This window comes from Chlorocebus sabaeus, chromosome 4 (genome assembly GCF_047675955.1).
Source record: "Chlorocebus sabaeus isolate Y175 chromosome 4, mChlSab1.0.hap1, whole genome shotgun sequence".
Lineage (NCBI taxonomy): Eukaryota > Metazoa > Chordata > Mammalia > Primates > Cercopithecidae > Chlorocebus > Chlorocebus sabaeus.
Genome location: NC_132907.1, coordinates 8,356,370 through 8,374,928, shown reverse-complemented (window position 1 = coordinate 8,374,928; position 18,559 = coordinate 8,356,370). Strand labels below are relative to the sequence as shown.

The following is an 18,559-nucleotide window of genomic DNA, read 5'->3' as shown; positions in this document are numbered from 1 at the left end:
TCTTCTCTTTCACAGTTCAGAAACGTCTTCTCTGCAGGTTCCATGATCCATATGAGATGGTTGGGACCCTGCACTACTATAATTTCTCCCAGGACCATTATTTAATATTTAATGTTAGACAAGCTACCCAGCTGTCCTTATATAGCCTAACTAGATCCACTCTCCCCAAGTGTGAAGAAAAATAGAGTCAAATTGCAGGCATTCATGATATACAAGTCTTTAATGCTGAACTGAGCATTTGAATGTGTAAAGTCTTCACAGCAGATTAATTGTATCACACAGACATTATCACTGGCATTTTAGAAAAAAATTATAACACCATCTGCCTCTATGTTTATCAAATTCAGATTTAAAATGGTATGAATTAACTGATAGTTCTTGCCTATATGTTTTAAGTTATTAATATCTTGTGTGGGTGTTTTCTTTGTTGTTGTTGTCAGCACAATGTTAAAATGTTTGGATGTTCTTCAAAATCTCATTTACTATGAATAAAATGAAAGCCATTTTTATACAGGATATTTATCCCATATTATAAACCTTTAAGTGAATGACCACAAAAGGTCTAGTTCCCATGAATATAAGGATATCTTTGTTTGATGATGCGTGCAATGTAGCAATGTTGTGCTGATTAACTCTTAATTATCAAGCTATTCATGTCACACAAGCACACTTCCCATTTAAAATTTGTATTGAAGTAAAAAGTGAATGCTCACAAATGTGTAAACTATATTTCTGACAAATAAAGTATTTTTTTCTCCTTTATATATAAGAGACTATCAGCACTTTAACTGGCCACATTTAATTAACTCAAACTTCTCTTAATAGATGTTTACAGATTCAAAATATTTTCTGTACCCTTAACATATGTGGAGAAAATATAATTAATAAATAATGGTACAAAGAAAGTTTACTCCACTCACCTGTCTGTTACGTTCATCCATAATCCTCGTAATCTGAATCTTTTTTCTCCCCATAGTCCCCGTTTTTCTTCTCTCTCTCGTCCCTGAAATTATGTATTTTTTCCTTCCTTTTCTTTCTCTTTCCTGTTTCCTCCAAACAAATCTCCTTCTTCAGCACTTGCACAGCTCAGTTCCCAAATTCCTGCATTCGTTCCTGCTGAACAAAAAAGAAAAATTAAACACCACTCTAACAGCAAGTCAGTTTCATAAGAACTATCATATTCTAATTTTATCAAGGAAATAGGCTATATGGAGCTAAAGCAATAAAATGAATAAAAACAACTTTTTGTTAAAAGTATATAGTATATCACAGACAGGAGCATATCAGGTAGGAATGTTTTATTTTTTAACAATCTCATAAGTAATTTAACAAGTCATTTAAGTGATGCTTTTTTAAAGACTAACACTTGAAATGTATTTTTTTTTGTAAAAAGTTTCCTAATCTTTTTAATGAAATTAGGTGACAATTTCACCCTTCTGTTATGAAAAATCACCTAAATCAGAGAGTTAATGAACCTTTATGTACCTGTGTATGCTAAGTAGGGCAGCTAATTCGTTTCTGAAGGGAAAACAATCTCCTGTTTTGACAGCAGAGGTGATAACGTCCCTCGTTATGCAAATAGGATGGACGATTATGAAAGTGCTGTTTGATATATGTAAATGTCAACTAATTTAAATCTAAATCCTTTACTCTTACTTTAAAAAAATTATTGCTGTGAGAACACCGTAAAAATAATATGGAATATTTAATCTTAGGTTACAAGCATCTATCAGCAGTGAGATCTTTTCTTTTTGAAAGCCCTTAAACTACATCTTAGATAACAAGAATCAAAAAAGATAAGCATTGATAGAAAATAAATGGTGCAAAATTAAGATTATTCTTCAATTATACCATACTTTTTATAACAGGCCATCCATCCTCTAAATATTTACAAACAGACATCACGTCTTTGTGGAGTAAGATACAAAATTGCAGAAGCTTCATATTACATACTGGCGATCTCTGGGTCATGAATTAAAATTAGAGAAATGATCATCAATAACATGAGATAAGTCCAAGAAACCCAGAATATTAGAAGTACATACTTTACTTGGTTTTAAATTATATCTGAAAATACTTGAACATAATGGAAGTTAATTGCTCTGAAATGTGAAAGTTAACAAGAAAGCATTCCACAATGGTTTCTTCAAGCAACAGCTCCAATTATTCTATTTCGTCTTAGGTCAATGAATGCAACAACGTTACACACTGCTCAGAATTTCCCTGTTTATTTTAGCTGGTGTCTGACAACGGACCTGATAAATTCCCACATGCATTATGTAATGCTAAGCCAATGTCCTGGCTATTTAATACATTATTTGGCTCCAATTCAAAGTTCTTGGAACAGGAAGGCTGTCACACATTCGGTCTGACCATTAGCTGTCTTTTGATTTCTTTAATTTAATTTCTAAATTCTTTATCACCTTGGGCATTTTTTTTTTTGAGTTTTTGGTGATTATTTAATTGCAGAAGCTATTATGACATAATTAGTTCCGGTGGATTAAGTGCTGCTTAAATACTAAGACTATCCCTTCTCTTTGCCCCATGCCTCTCTGCTAAACTGCAGCTCGGTTCTGCCTCTCAGAATATGTATGTTGAGTAACATTATGACCACACACTGCTCATCAAAAACTATTGCTCCAGCTGTAATTTTAAATGTTGGAGGCGGTTCAAAATTTTAAAGAGTTGTAGAAATAACACACATTTGATAAATACACATAAAAATGGTTATAACATATTGAAATCACATTAAAATATGAAAAACCTACAAAGCATAATTGCATCATATATTTGATGTTGCTAGACACTGTCCGTCTAACTATTTTTAGAAAAAGTCTTAAATGTCACTCAATGGGGCAACTTTCCTGTGTTTCCTATAGTCTTACCTTAGAAGCAAGCAGCATGTTAGAATGGTATTTCCCATGCATGTTTAAGACCCCAAAGATACAAACAAGCTTTCTCTATCACAGAAAGCCAATGCATGAATCCACAGCAAATGCATATAGGACAATTTCCTTTCCTTTCATTGAGCTGAGGCCGGTGGCACTATCGGCTTACAGGACTATGGCTGCCTAAGCGCTTATTCACTTCAAGGTGGAGGGTCAGGGTGAGCAGATTAGAGTGTGGTGATAAGGCAGAAGAGACAAGAATGTCTACAGATTTTGATTTCAAAATACAAATAACCAAACAAGCAGCGAAACAACCTTGGAGAAAAGTCTCAGAAAGGCAGAAAGAGTTCCCGACGAACCAAACTTAGGAGAGTTCCTCCAGATCGCCACCCCATATTTCACAACTTTGAATGAGACCATTTTTTAAAAGAGCAGAGCAAGGACTTTAAAAAAAAAATTCTTAAAACATGCAGGAAAAAAATTTTGCCAAAGAGAATGTGGGTATCTATCTATGTATATATAAGTGCTTGATAAAAATGCCTTTGAATATATTCTCTTTTTTGAAATATGCAAAGCAATGTAGAGAGAAGCAAGTTTAAATTTCAATAGGACTAAATTTTTGTTTTCTGTATAAATAAATATTTCTTGAGATATTGCCTTCAGAACATTTCTAAAATGCAAAATTTGGTATGAAGTACACATGCAGAGTAATATGTGGTGATGATGACACTAAGTAACTGGTCATGAAGTAAAGTCTATCATGAAACGTGGTTTAGAACATTTGATTATGGGTCACCACATTTCAAGGCTGTCAGTAAAAATTTAAAGAATTAGGAAGGTCAACAACAGCTCACGCATTGTTTTCTTAGCACATTTTCTCTAACCTAATTTTTATGCAAAAACTATATTATAAGGTCAGTTTCAAGTACTAATTTGTAAGAGGCCTACAGAGGTGAAGAAAGAGATTATTTAACTTTAGTAATCTGTAAAACTGTCTTGTGTGTATATGAAAAAGGATTATAATAGCTTGCCTACATGTAGTAAAATTTCAAGTTATGCAGAGAGCTTTCATTATGTACAATCAACCATAAGCTTAACATAATTCCAAAAGCCTTGCCGCTACTTTTTTCCACAGGAAAGAAGCATTCTTAGAAAATGACAGAGCTACATATAAATAATCAGTAATTGAAAAAAAAGAAAAAATGTTCTACTATAGTTACACTCTATAGAGTTACAGTCTTCTGCATTTTTTTTCTTAAAAAAAAAAAATGCCAACCCAGATAAAAGAAAACTAAAATGAGGCTGCTTACTAAAAAGGGGAACTTCATTATGGCAGGCTTCTGTTCATTTTGAGTTTGGCATAAGCAGGCAGATGAAGGCAAAGTGGTTTGAGACCCAAGTCGAGAAGAATTTCTTCTGGACAGATGCTAAAGATCATTCTCCCACTGGGCTATCTCATTTACAAACAAGTTCCCTTGAGTGACACATACCTCCCCCTTCCATTTCCCTCCTCCCTCCCTCACTCTTTCTTGCCCTCTTCCTCCCTCCTTCCCTCCTACAAATCTCTCCCAGTAGCACAGAAGAATTTTGACAGAATGGCAGGAAACACGCACACAGACTGGTCAGGGAAGGATATGATGTCAGCAACCACGAACAATAAAAGGTGTAAAGGTGCTTCCTTCCCTAAACTGTTCCAGAAGTGTAAAATGGGAACCAAAACTCTCCACTTCCTTCTCTGAGCAGAACTGTCTGAGTGCGCTGTGCTGCACACCCCACACACAGAGGCCTTGGAGAGGTTCAGATAAGGGACAATGAGGACAATTCAGACCTGGGGCGTGATTTTTAATTTCCATCTTTAAAACACCTGAGAAAAATCCATGTCAACTCTAGGTTAGTGTTTTATTATGATTGCTTTAAGAAATGAAAATAAGAAAACAAAAAAGTTACTTCATTGAAGTAGCAGATATATCTTAATTATTGTTTACCAGGCCTTAGAAAAATCATTGTACACAGTTAATGCAGTCATATAATTGGAATTTACCCTTTGAGGCAAATGAAAAATTCTATGCAAGCAAAGAATCAAAATAGATAAATGAAAACTTTTGGTTAAAAAAAAGGAATTATGAAAACCGGTGGAAAAAAAAATCAATGAATGCTGGTAAAATATGCTAATCATTTGTTTGCTCCCACATTAAAAAAAAAAAAAGATATACTGAGGGGGAAAAGATTCTTATGGTTATTGAGACTCTCGAGGTTCTTTAAAAAAATTCAAACTAGGAACCAAAGTATATAACACAAACTTTGCATCTATAGTGAAACTATTTAATCTCCTCGCTATTAAGTTCTTTCTAACATGGAAATGGCATTCTACATAAGGTTTCTGTAGGAAGAAAACCACATATCAAGTGGATCTGAGTCATCATCAGATTTCAATCATCTTCCCACAACACTTTGATTTAGAAGTTAAACATAACCTTCAGTTATGTGTTTTGATCTTAGAGTAAGACTGCCATGCCACATTAAAAGATGTGGGAAGAAATTAATTCTCTTCTGCTAAACTTATCTTTGCAAAGTATGTATTTTGCTACAATAAGTACAATGCAGTCACTTAAATAAAAGCAGCCTATGAGTAATGATAAAACATTGAAATACGTGATGCCAGTTTTCAAAAAAATTTCTGGTTTTCTTTTATTTGTATTAGCAAATATCTTTTTCATTGACTTACATTTTCACTAACGCTAGCATCCTCAAATAATGTTCTGTAAAAACTCAAAGCTGAAAACTGAGCTACTCTATCACACAACACTCACAACACTAAATAATACTGTTAAATAAATACAAACTGGATACATCGTAAGGGGCAAAAATGGTCATAAGCCCAGTTGCTGCAAGCCTGGTATTGCTAAATCAAATAATTAAATGATTCGTTATCTTTTTAAGTGGAAAACTTTGGTCAATATGTTACATCTAGTTACGTTTAAGTTTCTATTTTGTGATTTGTTTGAAAAATGTATGAAGCACGCAATTATATTTTGGTTGAAAGGAACAGGCAGAACTTTTACTTTTTTTCCAATAAGAGCTATTCTGACCTTCAAAAGGTATAACCAGATTAGTACTCCTATAGATGCTCGACTGCGTGATGTCTTGAGTTGAGGAGTATTTCCTTGGCCTTGAAAGTTATCCATTTCTCTCTAAGCTTACCATGTATTTTATAAATGTACCATAGCTATGAGTGCAATTTGAGTTTATTTCCAAATCACATACCCAAGACTCATTCTTCTAAGGATAATAAAAGAACAGCCATTCTTTTCCACTAGATAAATACCATCATGCAATATGCCAATTTATTTTCCCAACTTATTCCAATTTAGTATCAATATGATGAATTTCAAATCATCTTCAAGTCTCAGTAACACAGTACCACACATACAAATAATAAATAATGTTGACCATCTTTTCCAGTTCCTCACACCTGCCACGCTCCTTCCTGCCAAGAGGCCTTTGTGTACTATGCAATTCTTTCTGCCTGGATGTTCCTCCTTTCCTTTTGTGCCTCCTTAACTTCTCCTCCCTTCTATCTCAGCTTCAGTTTCACCTCCTCAGGAAGTACTCCACGCCCTCCAGATGACATCGAATTTCCCTCTCATAAGATCTAAGCACTAAGTCCTTCTCCTTTGTAGCACTTGCAACAGCTGAAACTGTGTGTTTGTTCATCTTCCTCAACATCGGTTATATTTGTTTGTTTCGCCTTTTTATCCCCAGTATATACCCTTAGTGTCAAACATATACAAAGAACCAATGACTATTAGTTGATTGACAATCAATTAAGATTTGTATCTCTCAACTGATGTATTTTCTTTTCTTCAACTTCTATTTTTAATGACTACCACTAAAAATATTTTACTATTTTTGCTTATATAGAGGCAGATTGATAACCTCACTTAATACTTCATCATATTTATATAGCATCTCCTATGTGGAATTAGAATAATTTATGCTGAGAATTGGAAGTTGAACGGATTTTGGGATCAGAAAGAACAGGGTTGGAATTCTAGCTTGGTACTTGGACACTGTGTGACTCCAGAATGATTAATCCCTTGGAACTGTTGTTTCCTTGCCCTACCCATAACTGAAAAAACAATTTTCACTTGTAGGATGGTTATGATCATAAGATGTGGTACTATATGTGAATCCTGGGTACATAGTAGTACTGGGAACATGGCCTACTGCTCGTATGATTGCTGCTGTTTGAAGGCATAAAGTGAAAGTCCTATCATATAGTAATGCTACCAAGCGAACAGTGTAGTCCTTACATTTACCATGAAGATCTCACTTTCCAAAACTAATGATCAGCAACTTCTAACAGATAATGCCTCATTTATCCTGTAACAATAATCACCAAATGAAGAATAAATTTACAGTGTTAAAAAAATTAAGAAGTTTCTCTTACGTATCAGCTACGGAAGAGCTTCAGGCAGCAAAAGTGGAAATAACTAGGGAAATATATCAATTTTCCCAATGACCACGGCTGCTGAAAACTCTACATTAATGCTTCTAGTCCTACTTTAATATCTTTCCCCAAGGACAAAAAGAGATGAAATGTATGTCAGAAATATAATAAGGCTAAAAAGGAACTCGTTTTCAAAACCCCTGCAATTAATTTAATAAGTGGGCCTAACCTGCCATTATCCTTGACATAAATCATTTTATTTACACAGTTCCAGAATTTAGGAGACACATACCTCTCTACAATTGTATCGCATTATAAACAATTTAATAACTGTGAGGGAAGCATAGTCTCCCTGTCATAGTTATCCATAGTCTATTTTGTCTTGGACACTTTTTTCACACTGCAGCTAAAACAGCATTCTCTATTCCCATGCCAAAATAAACTCCAAATGTTCTAAATGTGTGAAGAACCTTGTGCTATCCAACCCTACCACAGCTTTTAGTTTTTCCACATTAGGTATTTAATTCAGGGTTCTATCATGTCTTTGCTTTTCTAATTTTTCACAACAGTGCAGCCACCATGTTTTCTTTCAAAGGCCTCTGAGTGATGTGGCAAGGCCCACCACAAAGGTAAAGCCTGCACTGTCGTATCACAAAACAAGAGCTACAATTTAGCATCACAGATTGCGTTCTGTTCCCCAGCTATAACCTCGCAGTAAGCACATGCAGCTGGATTTTTCTTGCTGTTATTGAACAAAGCAAGTTAAGCACTAAACAACATCAACATCAGTGAAACAAAATAGTCTGTAAAGCAAGCTAGGCTACAAGTGGGAGATGTTGCTATTACATATTTTCATGTTATTATAATAAAAACATATAAATTCTGAGGCATCTCATGATCCCGTCAGAAAAGAAATTATGTTCGTTATATTCTGCATCTTTAATATATCATATTTAATGATTAAAATGGAAACATTCTAAAAATATTTTCTCATGTGCCTGTAAGTGCTGAACACATTTTTCAGTCTTACTGATACATTTGTGCGTGTGTGCACATGTGTGCACAGCACATGGAAAAACACATTTTAGTCTTTCAAAATGTGTGAATAAAACAATAAGGGTACATTTTCAGACACCTGAGTTGTCTTGAATATTATCACCAGTAAATAATCACAATATTATTAAGACTGTGGTGTGAACGCCTAAAAGGACGTTCTCAGTAAAAACTTTACTTTACTCTGCATTCAAATATTATGTTAAATGATTGAAAATTATGTCCTTGAAAATAACTTGCTGCTTTCATTATTTCTTTTCCAATTTATTTAACATTTAAAGATGACCTTGAAATGGGAGGAAATACCATTGTCCCCCTGCCAATGATTTTGTTGTACATTAAAGAGAAAATGCTAGATAAATCATCGTTATTTAAGTGGAATGTCATTTATTTTTCTCTCTAAACCTTACACATTTAGAAAGTTCACACAGAATCTTTACATGCTAAAATATGTGAGTTCAAAATGGTACAAAACGATCTCTCAAAATACATATGATATTGCTATTATATGTGGCTCAACATAGAACTCAGTGATTCATCAATTTTTCCATTTCTCTTCACCTCTTTTATAGCATCCCAATCAACCTAATTAAAGCTTTGTTCATCTGAAACCTCTGATGACAATTTGTTTAACTCTATCCCACTGTGGTCTTCTTATAAGGAGAATTAAATCTGATCTTCTGACAGCAATCATTAAATGATCCCAACTGGCCCCAATTAAGCCACATGGCTCATGGGCTTCCATACAGTCAAGTGCCAAGTTCTCTGTTTCATTTACACATTGTTCTTTACCTTGGTTTATTTTCTTAAAGCCAGTTAAGCATGTGTCTTAACAAGTGGAACTAAATTTCCTTATGTACATTAGCTCAAGACACAGTGCATCAATTGACTGCACACCGAAGTATCACATAGGACATCTGAAGCCATTCTACATAGCTGCAGAGGTACTAGCGAAAAAGCATCTTTACATTTGTTTACTCCTCCTGAAATTGACCCACATGTACATTCTCAAAATAATACACTTGTTTAAACAGTTCTAGCTAACATAAATCAATAATAACTTCTCATTTGTCATTTATAATGATCTTTTAATAGAAAATTCTCTGCATTTAGAAGTTGGGGTTAATATTCCATTTTTTTTTTAAATCTCTTTACCTCCCTCTAAAAAAGCAGTACCAAAGTAAGACTTCTGAAGTTAACCTTTCTTACCCTTAATTTCTGCTCTAATTTTTTCACATGTGCTCAATTGTAAGTTCTGTAATGATGTTCCCAGGCCTTCCTACAAGCGCAGGTAGCCTCAGGATTTAGAGCTCATTGATTGTGTGCTACTCCAGGGAAATGACTGATTAAAAACAGCCTCATGAGGAGGAGTAGCTCCTATTCACATCTGGCTCATATGATTCTAAAGTCTAATACCTGTATGAAAATTTGATCCATAGATTTAGATTTTGAACAACTGCAGCAGTTTACCTAGAATACTTTAGATGTCAAAGCAGAAAGTTAAATTAATCCCACTATGACTGGTGTCTGACACGGGTTCTGAAGGCTTTAATCAATTAACCTACTTTCTTGTGACTATAAACAAATACACTGTATTTTTATATCTATTCTAATTATGGCTATTACTGATCATCTGCTGGTATCTGATGCAGGATATCTGTCACAGTTCTCAGAGCAGATGGATGAGAACATATCTGTTCATCTTAATCATACATTAAAAACTGTTAAGAGAAATGAAATGCATGCTATGCATCTTATAGGACATTAGCCTTGATGGGACATGTAATTATTTTTATGACTCGACCAACAGATGTAACTGCAAAGAAAGTACAATGGAATTATGATATATTTGGTAACTCCAGGAAAAACATGTGCATTTTCTTTACGAGAACTAACTTAGGTGCATTTTCTTTACGATAACTAAAAACTATTCACTTAATAACTGTATTCTTCTCAAAAGAGGAAAATTCAAAATATTTGTTACAAAATGTTGATAATCTAGAAAATACTTACCAGCCTTACAACTGACTTTTTAAAATGTGTAATAAATGTACTAAAATTTTAGTAAACCAAAACAGACACCGGATGTTGAATTATGAAATATTTCTCATGTATTATAGTAATCTCCAATAAGATTTGATGTTAATTTTAGAGCATGCTTCTGCTAAAAAGGGCAAACCCTGCAACAGATTTAGTACAAAGAAGCTGAAAATATCCTGTGGAAAAAAAAAATCTGTAGAGAAATCAGCCAGCCCAAATCCTGCCATTACTCAGCACTGTAGTGACGTGCGGATGTTTGTAGTGGTTTGAGGAGCCAGCAGGGGTGGAAACTCTGCGTACTCGACTCCAACATGATTGCAATTGAACCTCATCAAAGTAAGAGCTCATAATTTGTCACAGAAAACAGCCAATTAACATATGTTAGAAAAAGGCTTCATAAAGATAATATATGATTAAAGACCCAGTGCAGCTGCTGAAAATCAAAACTATGCATTTAAAAAAGAAATCTCAGCCTAAGCTTCCGTATGGTTAAACTGATAATGGCTACTATGATTTTTTTTTAAGTAGAAAAATATAATTACAGTGCTTCTTATAAGTTTGGGGTTATGGCAAGGGAGAACTGGGTACTGTGGCACTATTTACTATGTCTTACTTAGTTCTATAAATAGTTGAAGCCCTTGCCAAAACTCTGTAGTTACTTTGTTATAGTGCTATTTTAAAACACAGACCTTCATTGTGAGCTAAATGGCCTTCAGGATGCACTTTGTAGTTATAGCATTCCTCTCAAAACTATATCCTCCCTTTATCTGTGCAAAGCTCCAGAACAAGAGGCCTCTCCATGACTGCCCTGGCTCACTGTAGAACATGCTGGGGCTGTGTAACACACTGTTCGAATACTTCAGAATTCCTCTCAGGGTGATGGGCAGGAAGGGTGACAGTTAAATGTCTGAAATGAAATTAAGGCACACACATGGAGTTCGGGTCCTCTAACAGGATGCAGTCCACACTACCTGCCACAGCTTTGGAGCAGACCAATTACATGTGACATACTTGGTGTATTCTGATTGTAGATTTCAGGTTGGTCTACATGGGAATCAAACCCTGATTAAATCACTGTAACGGGGTATACCGTGAGCCAAAATCATGATGCTTAATATCACAGATATCAGTGACAAAATTCAATCATTAGTCACAGAGACAAGAAGTTGTCAAGCATGATGCTACGTGCCAGGGATACCACTGAAAACAGAACAGAAGGTCTCGGTCTTCATGAAGCTTATGTTCTAAGGCAAAAAGGGGCAACACACAAGTGCACCCATATGATGATTTTAGATACAGAAGTGCTATTGAGAAGATATTGCAGTTGAATGGATGAAGGGGTGATGAAGTGAAGAAGGGCAGAGGTAGGCATCCACTGGGTTGATTTATAGGGAAGGGTTATTTGAGGAGATGATGTTTGAGGAAAGTCCTAATCCACGATGGAGTCAGACATTATTTGGAGGATGATTGCTCCGTCACTGTGCCTGTCACTGCTGGTACAAGCCTGGCCAAGTCATAGTTTTCTAAACCCCAGTCTCTTCCTCTATAGAGTGGGAATAGTAACAATATATACATTCTATTATGAGGTTGTGAGGCTCAAATAAAAGACAAAACCACACTCATTTGTAAAAATTCAGATGGACATAACTCAATTTCATATACTCATTGTCTAACTTGCTTCCTTCACTTTGATGTTATATAATTTTATAAAAATTATAACTACTTTGAAGCCCTAGGAATATAGCATAATGCAAAATATTTCTTTTTTTTTTTTTATTTGGGGGTTGGGATTCCAAATGACTGATAATTTTGAGCTAGTCTCTAGTAGTTGTGTGCTATCAAATGCTTTAAAACTTTTCAGGAATTAATTCTCTTGAATTAAGCACAGTCATTCAAAAATGATCAGCACTGTTGCTTTGTTGTTGTTGTTGTTGTTGTTGTTGTCTAAAGGAGATACACTTTATATATTTCTAAATTGACATCAGTTGAGTCCAAAAGCATATCTTCCCTTGAAATGTGAATATTTCATGATGACAGTGGCCACTGGTTGAAAAAGCTCTTTTCATTTCACAGTACTAACTATGGATAACACCATGGAGAATCTGGTAAATACAATGCAAAATTTCTGCAAGTGTAAAATATAGAATTATATAAAAATCACACTTTTTAAAATTTGAGAAATAAACAATCTTACAACCATACTAATGTAACTTGTCTATGGGCGAGGTTGATTTATTTCCTCTCTCAAAGGACCCAACTCCCAAGTAATCAGCAGAGCTTTGATTAAGATGTCAGCAATATTTGAAAATCCCAGTGTCTCACGGTATTGGAAATATTCATGTGTCTTTGGACATATCCACCTATAGAGCAAGCTGTGTAGCCTCAAGCCAAACAGATTAATTTCCAACTTGTAATGAATAGACAAATTGAATTATCTAGTATTTTAAATGAAAGCGTTTTCAAGAAAAAAATACAGTCCCAGCGCGGTGGCTCACATCTGTAATCCCAGCACTTTGGGAGGCCGAAAAGGGTGGATCACCAGAGTTCAGGAGTTCGAGACCAGTCTAGCCTACATGGTGAAACCCCATCTCTACTAAAAACACAAAAAGTTAGCTGGGTGTGGTGGTGGGTGCCTGTAATCTCAGCTGCTTGGGAGGCTGAGGCAGCAGAATCGCTTTAACCCAGGAAGCAGAGGTTGCAATGAGCTGAGGTTGTGCCATTGTACTCCACCCTGGCCAGTAAGAGTGAAACTCCGTCTCAAAAAAGAAAAACAAACAAACAAAAAAATACAAAGGTAAGGATTACAAATTCTAATAAATAGAAAACTAAAGGACAACAGGCTCCCACTTTAATTTTTAAGGTTGTGAAACAGAAATGTCTAATGACAAATGATAGTATTTTAGGGAAAGAGGTCAAAATTTCCTATGCCTTAAGGAATTAGGGGTATATATTTTCAATTCTCCTCTTTTTTGGAGGAAGTTGTAAATAAATTTGGTTCTCTATTCCAAACCATTTTCTTCTAATTTCCTGTTTCATGAACATAATTTATCAGTTTTAAAATAGCATAAGTTATATAATTTACCATGAAGCCTAAATGAACACTTACTGATTTTCATTTACAATCAATCAAATGCCCGACAAAAGAAACATAAATTTGAAAGTTTTTAAAAAATAAATACTATATTTTTCTTTTCTAAATGTATCATGGTATTGATATTATAACAAAAAATTGCATTTGATTTTCTTCTCAGTGCTAACCAATACTTCACATTATATTCTCACCTCCCTCCCAATCTAGTAAGATGACCTCTGGGGTACATTTGCTTCACCCTCCAAAACCCAGTCATGACTGCATACAAACCAGACATGGAAATACGAGTTTCTCCTCTCCACTTGTAGCATTCCCCACTCCATTTTTTCATTTCATCACCTTTCTTTATCTCTTTTTCCACATGTTTGGAACTGAGGGGATATGGAAAGGGAAACTGTCAAAGAGCTAGGAATAGAGGTGTTCTCAGACGAGCAAAATGTTTCCTCCATACAATCCAGGCAGGGCAAGGACAGGCACGCTGCAGAGCGATGTTGCCCCAGGCCAGAGTGAGCTGAGACAGTTTCTAGGCCAAAGGCCTAGCAGGAGGCTCCGTATCTCAGCATGTCTACACATTCTGTCCCAGGCTGTTTTCAAGGATAGCCCAAGTCATCCTCGGCAGATAACACTAAACGGAAAGTATTACAGCGCTTCCCCTGTAAGAAAGACTATGTACTATAGATCGGAAGTTATTAAAATGGATCCTGTTTTAGCCTGATTCTCTCAAACCTAGATGCTAAAAGAAAGCGCTCTTGGGTGGGGGCAAACTCACGACTTTCCTTTCCTTAGAGATCCCAAAGTGCCTAAATTAGCATTCCCCAAAGTGGATTCCAGAGATTACTGGTTCCTAAGATTTTAACAAGCTGTTCCTCAAAAAAAAAAAAAAAAAAAAAAAAAAGTTCGGGAAAACTGATTTATTTGTTATAGGACTTTTCATATTCTTCTACATGCTGAATGCCAGAATCTGGACTATTTCCCAATGTATTTCAGATATCCCTTGGAAATGCTAGCTTTAAAGAAAATAACAAGCTTCTTCCCTCTAACCACTGAATACATTGCAGTGCTGAAATACCTCAGACAAACACTTGGCTCAGTGCTTGGCACAAGGAAAATATAATGGTATTGCTGAAGACATGATAAAACAATGGAAAACTTTTTTTTTTTTTCAGTTTTACTAAAAAAGTGCAAACACGAGATCAGGTGCAGAAAACTGTTGTTCACTTGAAGTAAAAGTATTAGTAAATTATTTTGCCATTAAAGAGTGCAATTTGTTTCCAAACCCCAAAGCACTAAGTGCAAAGCAATATTGCACAGTGGAAAGAAAGCTCCATTTGGAGTCAGACTCTCAGTTGGGTTCACTAGCTACATATCTTTGGGCCAGTCAACTTCTTTAAGTCTCATTATCCTCAGATATAAAAAGCTAGCCGGGTTCAGTTTCTAAGATGCCTTTCAAGTTCCTAAATGGTATACATTCAATAAAGGAGGAAAGCAAAACAAAACCAAAAAAATGAGGGTTGGAATGATTCTCACAAGAGTATCATCCTAGAGAAACAATAAATTGGCAAAGAAGTTATTGTCTGGATAAACAGAATTGTTTTCTTCCACATTTTAAAATATTGAAAGATATGTTCACCTCAGCCTCAAGCAATATAAACAGTTAAGACCAAGGTTACATTATGCACTCCGGACCACTAATCACATTTAGAAGTTTAATAAATACATAATACCTAGGAAAATATTAAGGTATTGAAAGCTTTACATGTATTAACTCTAATCCTCAAAACAGCCTATGAGGAAGGCACTATTACAATTTCCATTTTACAGAAAAGAAGGCTGGAGGACAGAGTGGTTAAGTAACTTACCCAAGGTCACACAGCTAGTGTTAGAGCTGTAATCAATATAAATATATCAATATATCAATATTGGATCACTATATCAATATTGGATCAATATATCAATCCAGTCTCACACTCAGAGAGTCGAATCACATACTCTGTTACTTCTCTATGCTGCTAAGTGGTATTCAAGGGAGTACTTAAAACTTAAAATTTTATGTAGAAAATGTGATGTTCAGGATTTGGTGGAATCTACAAATTATTTTTAAAATGAGTGTTCTTCAACTCATCTCACATTTTCTTATTCTTGATGGTAAAAATGAGTTTACTTCCCTGTGCCAGCACGGGAATAGAATGTAAATTAGATATTTGTCTTCGCTATTATAATTTACTGGATGATCATCAGTAGCTGCTTTTGGTTTATTTGTTTTTTTTCTACTTTCTATAAATGAATGTGGTTGTTCACAAGGAAAACCATGTACATGTATAAATCAGTATATATTCTTCACAATTCCTGGAAAAAGAAACCCAAAAGAGTTGTCTTCCTGATAATGGGTCAGGAGAGTCAATTTCACTTATGATGAAAGTAAGAATTACACGAATTCTCATCTGAGAATTACAGTTGAGAATTACACAGATATCTCATCCCCAAAGCTTGAAGCAGTCATCTTGTTTTCCTTCAGAGTACCTTGAGTAGGTTTCTAAACCACACCTAACCAACTCTGGTATGACCCTGGCCATTATCCTTACCCTCCTCCCCTTGCCACTCCTCTTCTTCCTTCTTGTTAGCTCTTTCTCTTTCTTCTCCTTATCTCCTCAAACTATGGTCTACTACAAATCCTTCTATTTACAGGGAAGTTTCCACTTCAAAATTTTATACAGTTACATACTTCTTCAGAATACTTTGTGTTTTAGAGTTCTGAGTTTAATTGTGCAATTCAATCTCTATAGGTACATTATTTTAGAAGCAACTTTATGGCTATCAACTTTATAAGACACACACCTAATAAAATATACTAATTATATAAAAACAGCTGGCATAATTGGCAATATATTTATAATTGTTGGAAAATGCTGCACATTTTGGTGCATTATAGAAGTTAACATCACAATTTTTTCACAATGTATTGTGTAGCCTTGCTCTATCAGAGCCTACAGAATGAGGAAGTAATCGTACGTGTGTGTGTGTGTATATATATATACATTTAGCATTTGTCAGACTTTTTTCCTACTTTCATAGGCAGAACACCATGCACCTATATTTGTACATATATAGTACATCTATATTCACTTATATAATTATGTATGTTATTGTACTAGTTGATGAGAACAGGTCAGAACCATTCAAAAACTCCATAAGGCAACAATGCAACATTATATCTATGTCTGTATCTATCTATCTATCTATCTATCTATCTATCTATCTATCTACCTACCTACCCACCCACCCACCTACCTATGTAAGACTGAGTTCAATTTCAGATGCTGGGCAGTTGATGGTGCAAAGTGAATGCTCAAAATGGCTGCTTTTATATCCCATGCACTCCAAGAGGACTTCTGGTAAACAGGAAATCTCTGAGATTTGTAATTCAGTAAGAAAGAATCTGTTGGCAAATATTGCCTTTCAAAGTGAAGACACCTCTAGGATAATTTTTATGTCAGTATCCCTCACTCATGTTTGTGGGTCCAGTAATAAGTGTTCTGAAAAGGGAAGAGTGTGCATATTACTCTTACATGCTAAAAAAGCGGACATTTCCATCAAGTAACTAGTTCACATAGTCAATTATTATTTGGTCACAATCCTGGTGATTCTAAATTTCAAAATTATATAAGAGTGTTTGTCTTTTGTATCTTATGAAATAGAAAAACAATAAGTATAGAAAAATCTCTACCAACTCCCTTTGAAAAAAATTAGTTAATATGAATATTTAGTGTTTCACTAAATTTACTACGGAGAATTCCAGAATGGATTTGGAAATTTCAACTGCCTTAAAATGGATCTTTATGAGAATGATAAATTTTGCCATGTCAGAAAAGAGAAAAAAATCTTTTCTTTTGGTTAGAAATACAATTTGTATTTTCCATTCATCTAAGGTAAGAGTAGAAACGCCGGACATTAATATTGGCAAGAGTTATGCAAGGTCATATCATTTTTCCCTCCTTCAGATAATACCATACCCAAATTATTTCACAAAGATTCCACCTCTCCTATTTTTAAGGCCTTCCGGAAAACGAGCAACATAACCTTCCTCAGTATCCTATTTTGATGTTTCACAACTCTCACTCTCAGGAAATTCTTACTTATAGCTAATCCCTCACAGAATACTTTATGTCCACTCCTCTTGTTCCGTCCTTTGTACAGAGAACAACATTTGGTGATCACATCCTCATATCATACACTTCAAGACTGTGTATTGCTTTGTATCTATTCTGTTAATCTTCCCTTACGTTGGGTTTTATTTTTTCGCCATCTTTGCAGCTCATCATTTCCCATCAGATTTGCCTAGATCTCTGGAGTCTAAAAGTATACATAGTCCTTGAAAAGTGCTTTTGTTGTATATTCTTATCAAATAAATATTTTTATTTATCCACACACTGCATGAATTTTAAAGTAAATGTTTGCCTTTTCACTTATTTCAATTTTGTAATTCTTCCCTTGCCAGATTTGTTTCTAGCCAACTCTTCCACATTTTGTATTTGGAGAGTTTATTTTTTTTTCTCCTTGGCTTCAAGATTTCTGACCACTTCTCTAGTTTACCAAGGTTATGCTGAATTCCTATCTTTCAAGGGCCAGACCTCAAGCACTCTTTATACAGGATTTGTTGGCATTTAAAATGTAATGACTAAATTATTTAATTCACTATTCCTTTAGCTACCAGTAAAATCTGTGTGTGGTTTAGATGATATTTTCCCAATTTATGGATGGGGATGTCATATGGTAGAAAATCAAAAGCCTTAGAAAGTTGAAATTATACCTATCCTTTTTCCTTCACACTTTATTAACAAAGATGAAAATATTCTCATAGGACCAGTTCTTATATGATGCTATGTTGCTTAATACACCCTGAACTTTTTAAGATAAATAACACATGGATTTCATGGCAATATTTCCTTGTACATTTTTAAGTTTGCAAATAAGAGAGTTACTAACTGTGGTTCCCAGCGTCATCCTTCAATTAAGAAATGTTATCAATGTGATAGTCAA

The 18,559-nt window shown here is 34.9% G+C and overlaps 1 protein-coding gene across 20 annotated transcripts in view; it reads right to left on the bottom strand.

The window, feature by feature from the left end:
- The window catches only part of MEF2C (myocyte enhancer factor 2C), a 163,489-nt gene that overhangs the window by 103,725 nt on the left and 41,205 nt on the right, over positions 1-18,559 (bottom strand). For 9 of the 20 annotated variants that reach the window (XM_073014629.1, XM_007977837.3, XM_007977936.3 and 6 more), the window contains exon 2: positions 921-1,116. In XM_073014629.1, the coding sequence (XP_072870730.1) occupies positions 921-974 (54 nt within the window). In that variant the 5' untranslated portion in view covers positions 975-1,116. Of the gene's footprint in view, positions 1-920; positions 1,117-1,485; positions 1,860-4,198; positions 4,382-18,559 lie in introns of those variants that run through there. The other 11 variants (XM_007977846.3, XM_037982203.2, XM_037982202.2 and 8 more) reach the window with 6 other exon arrangements.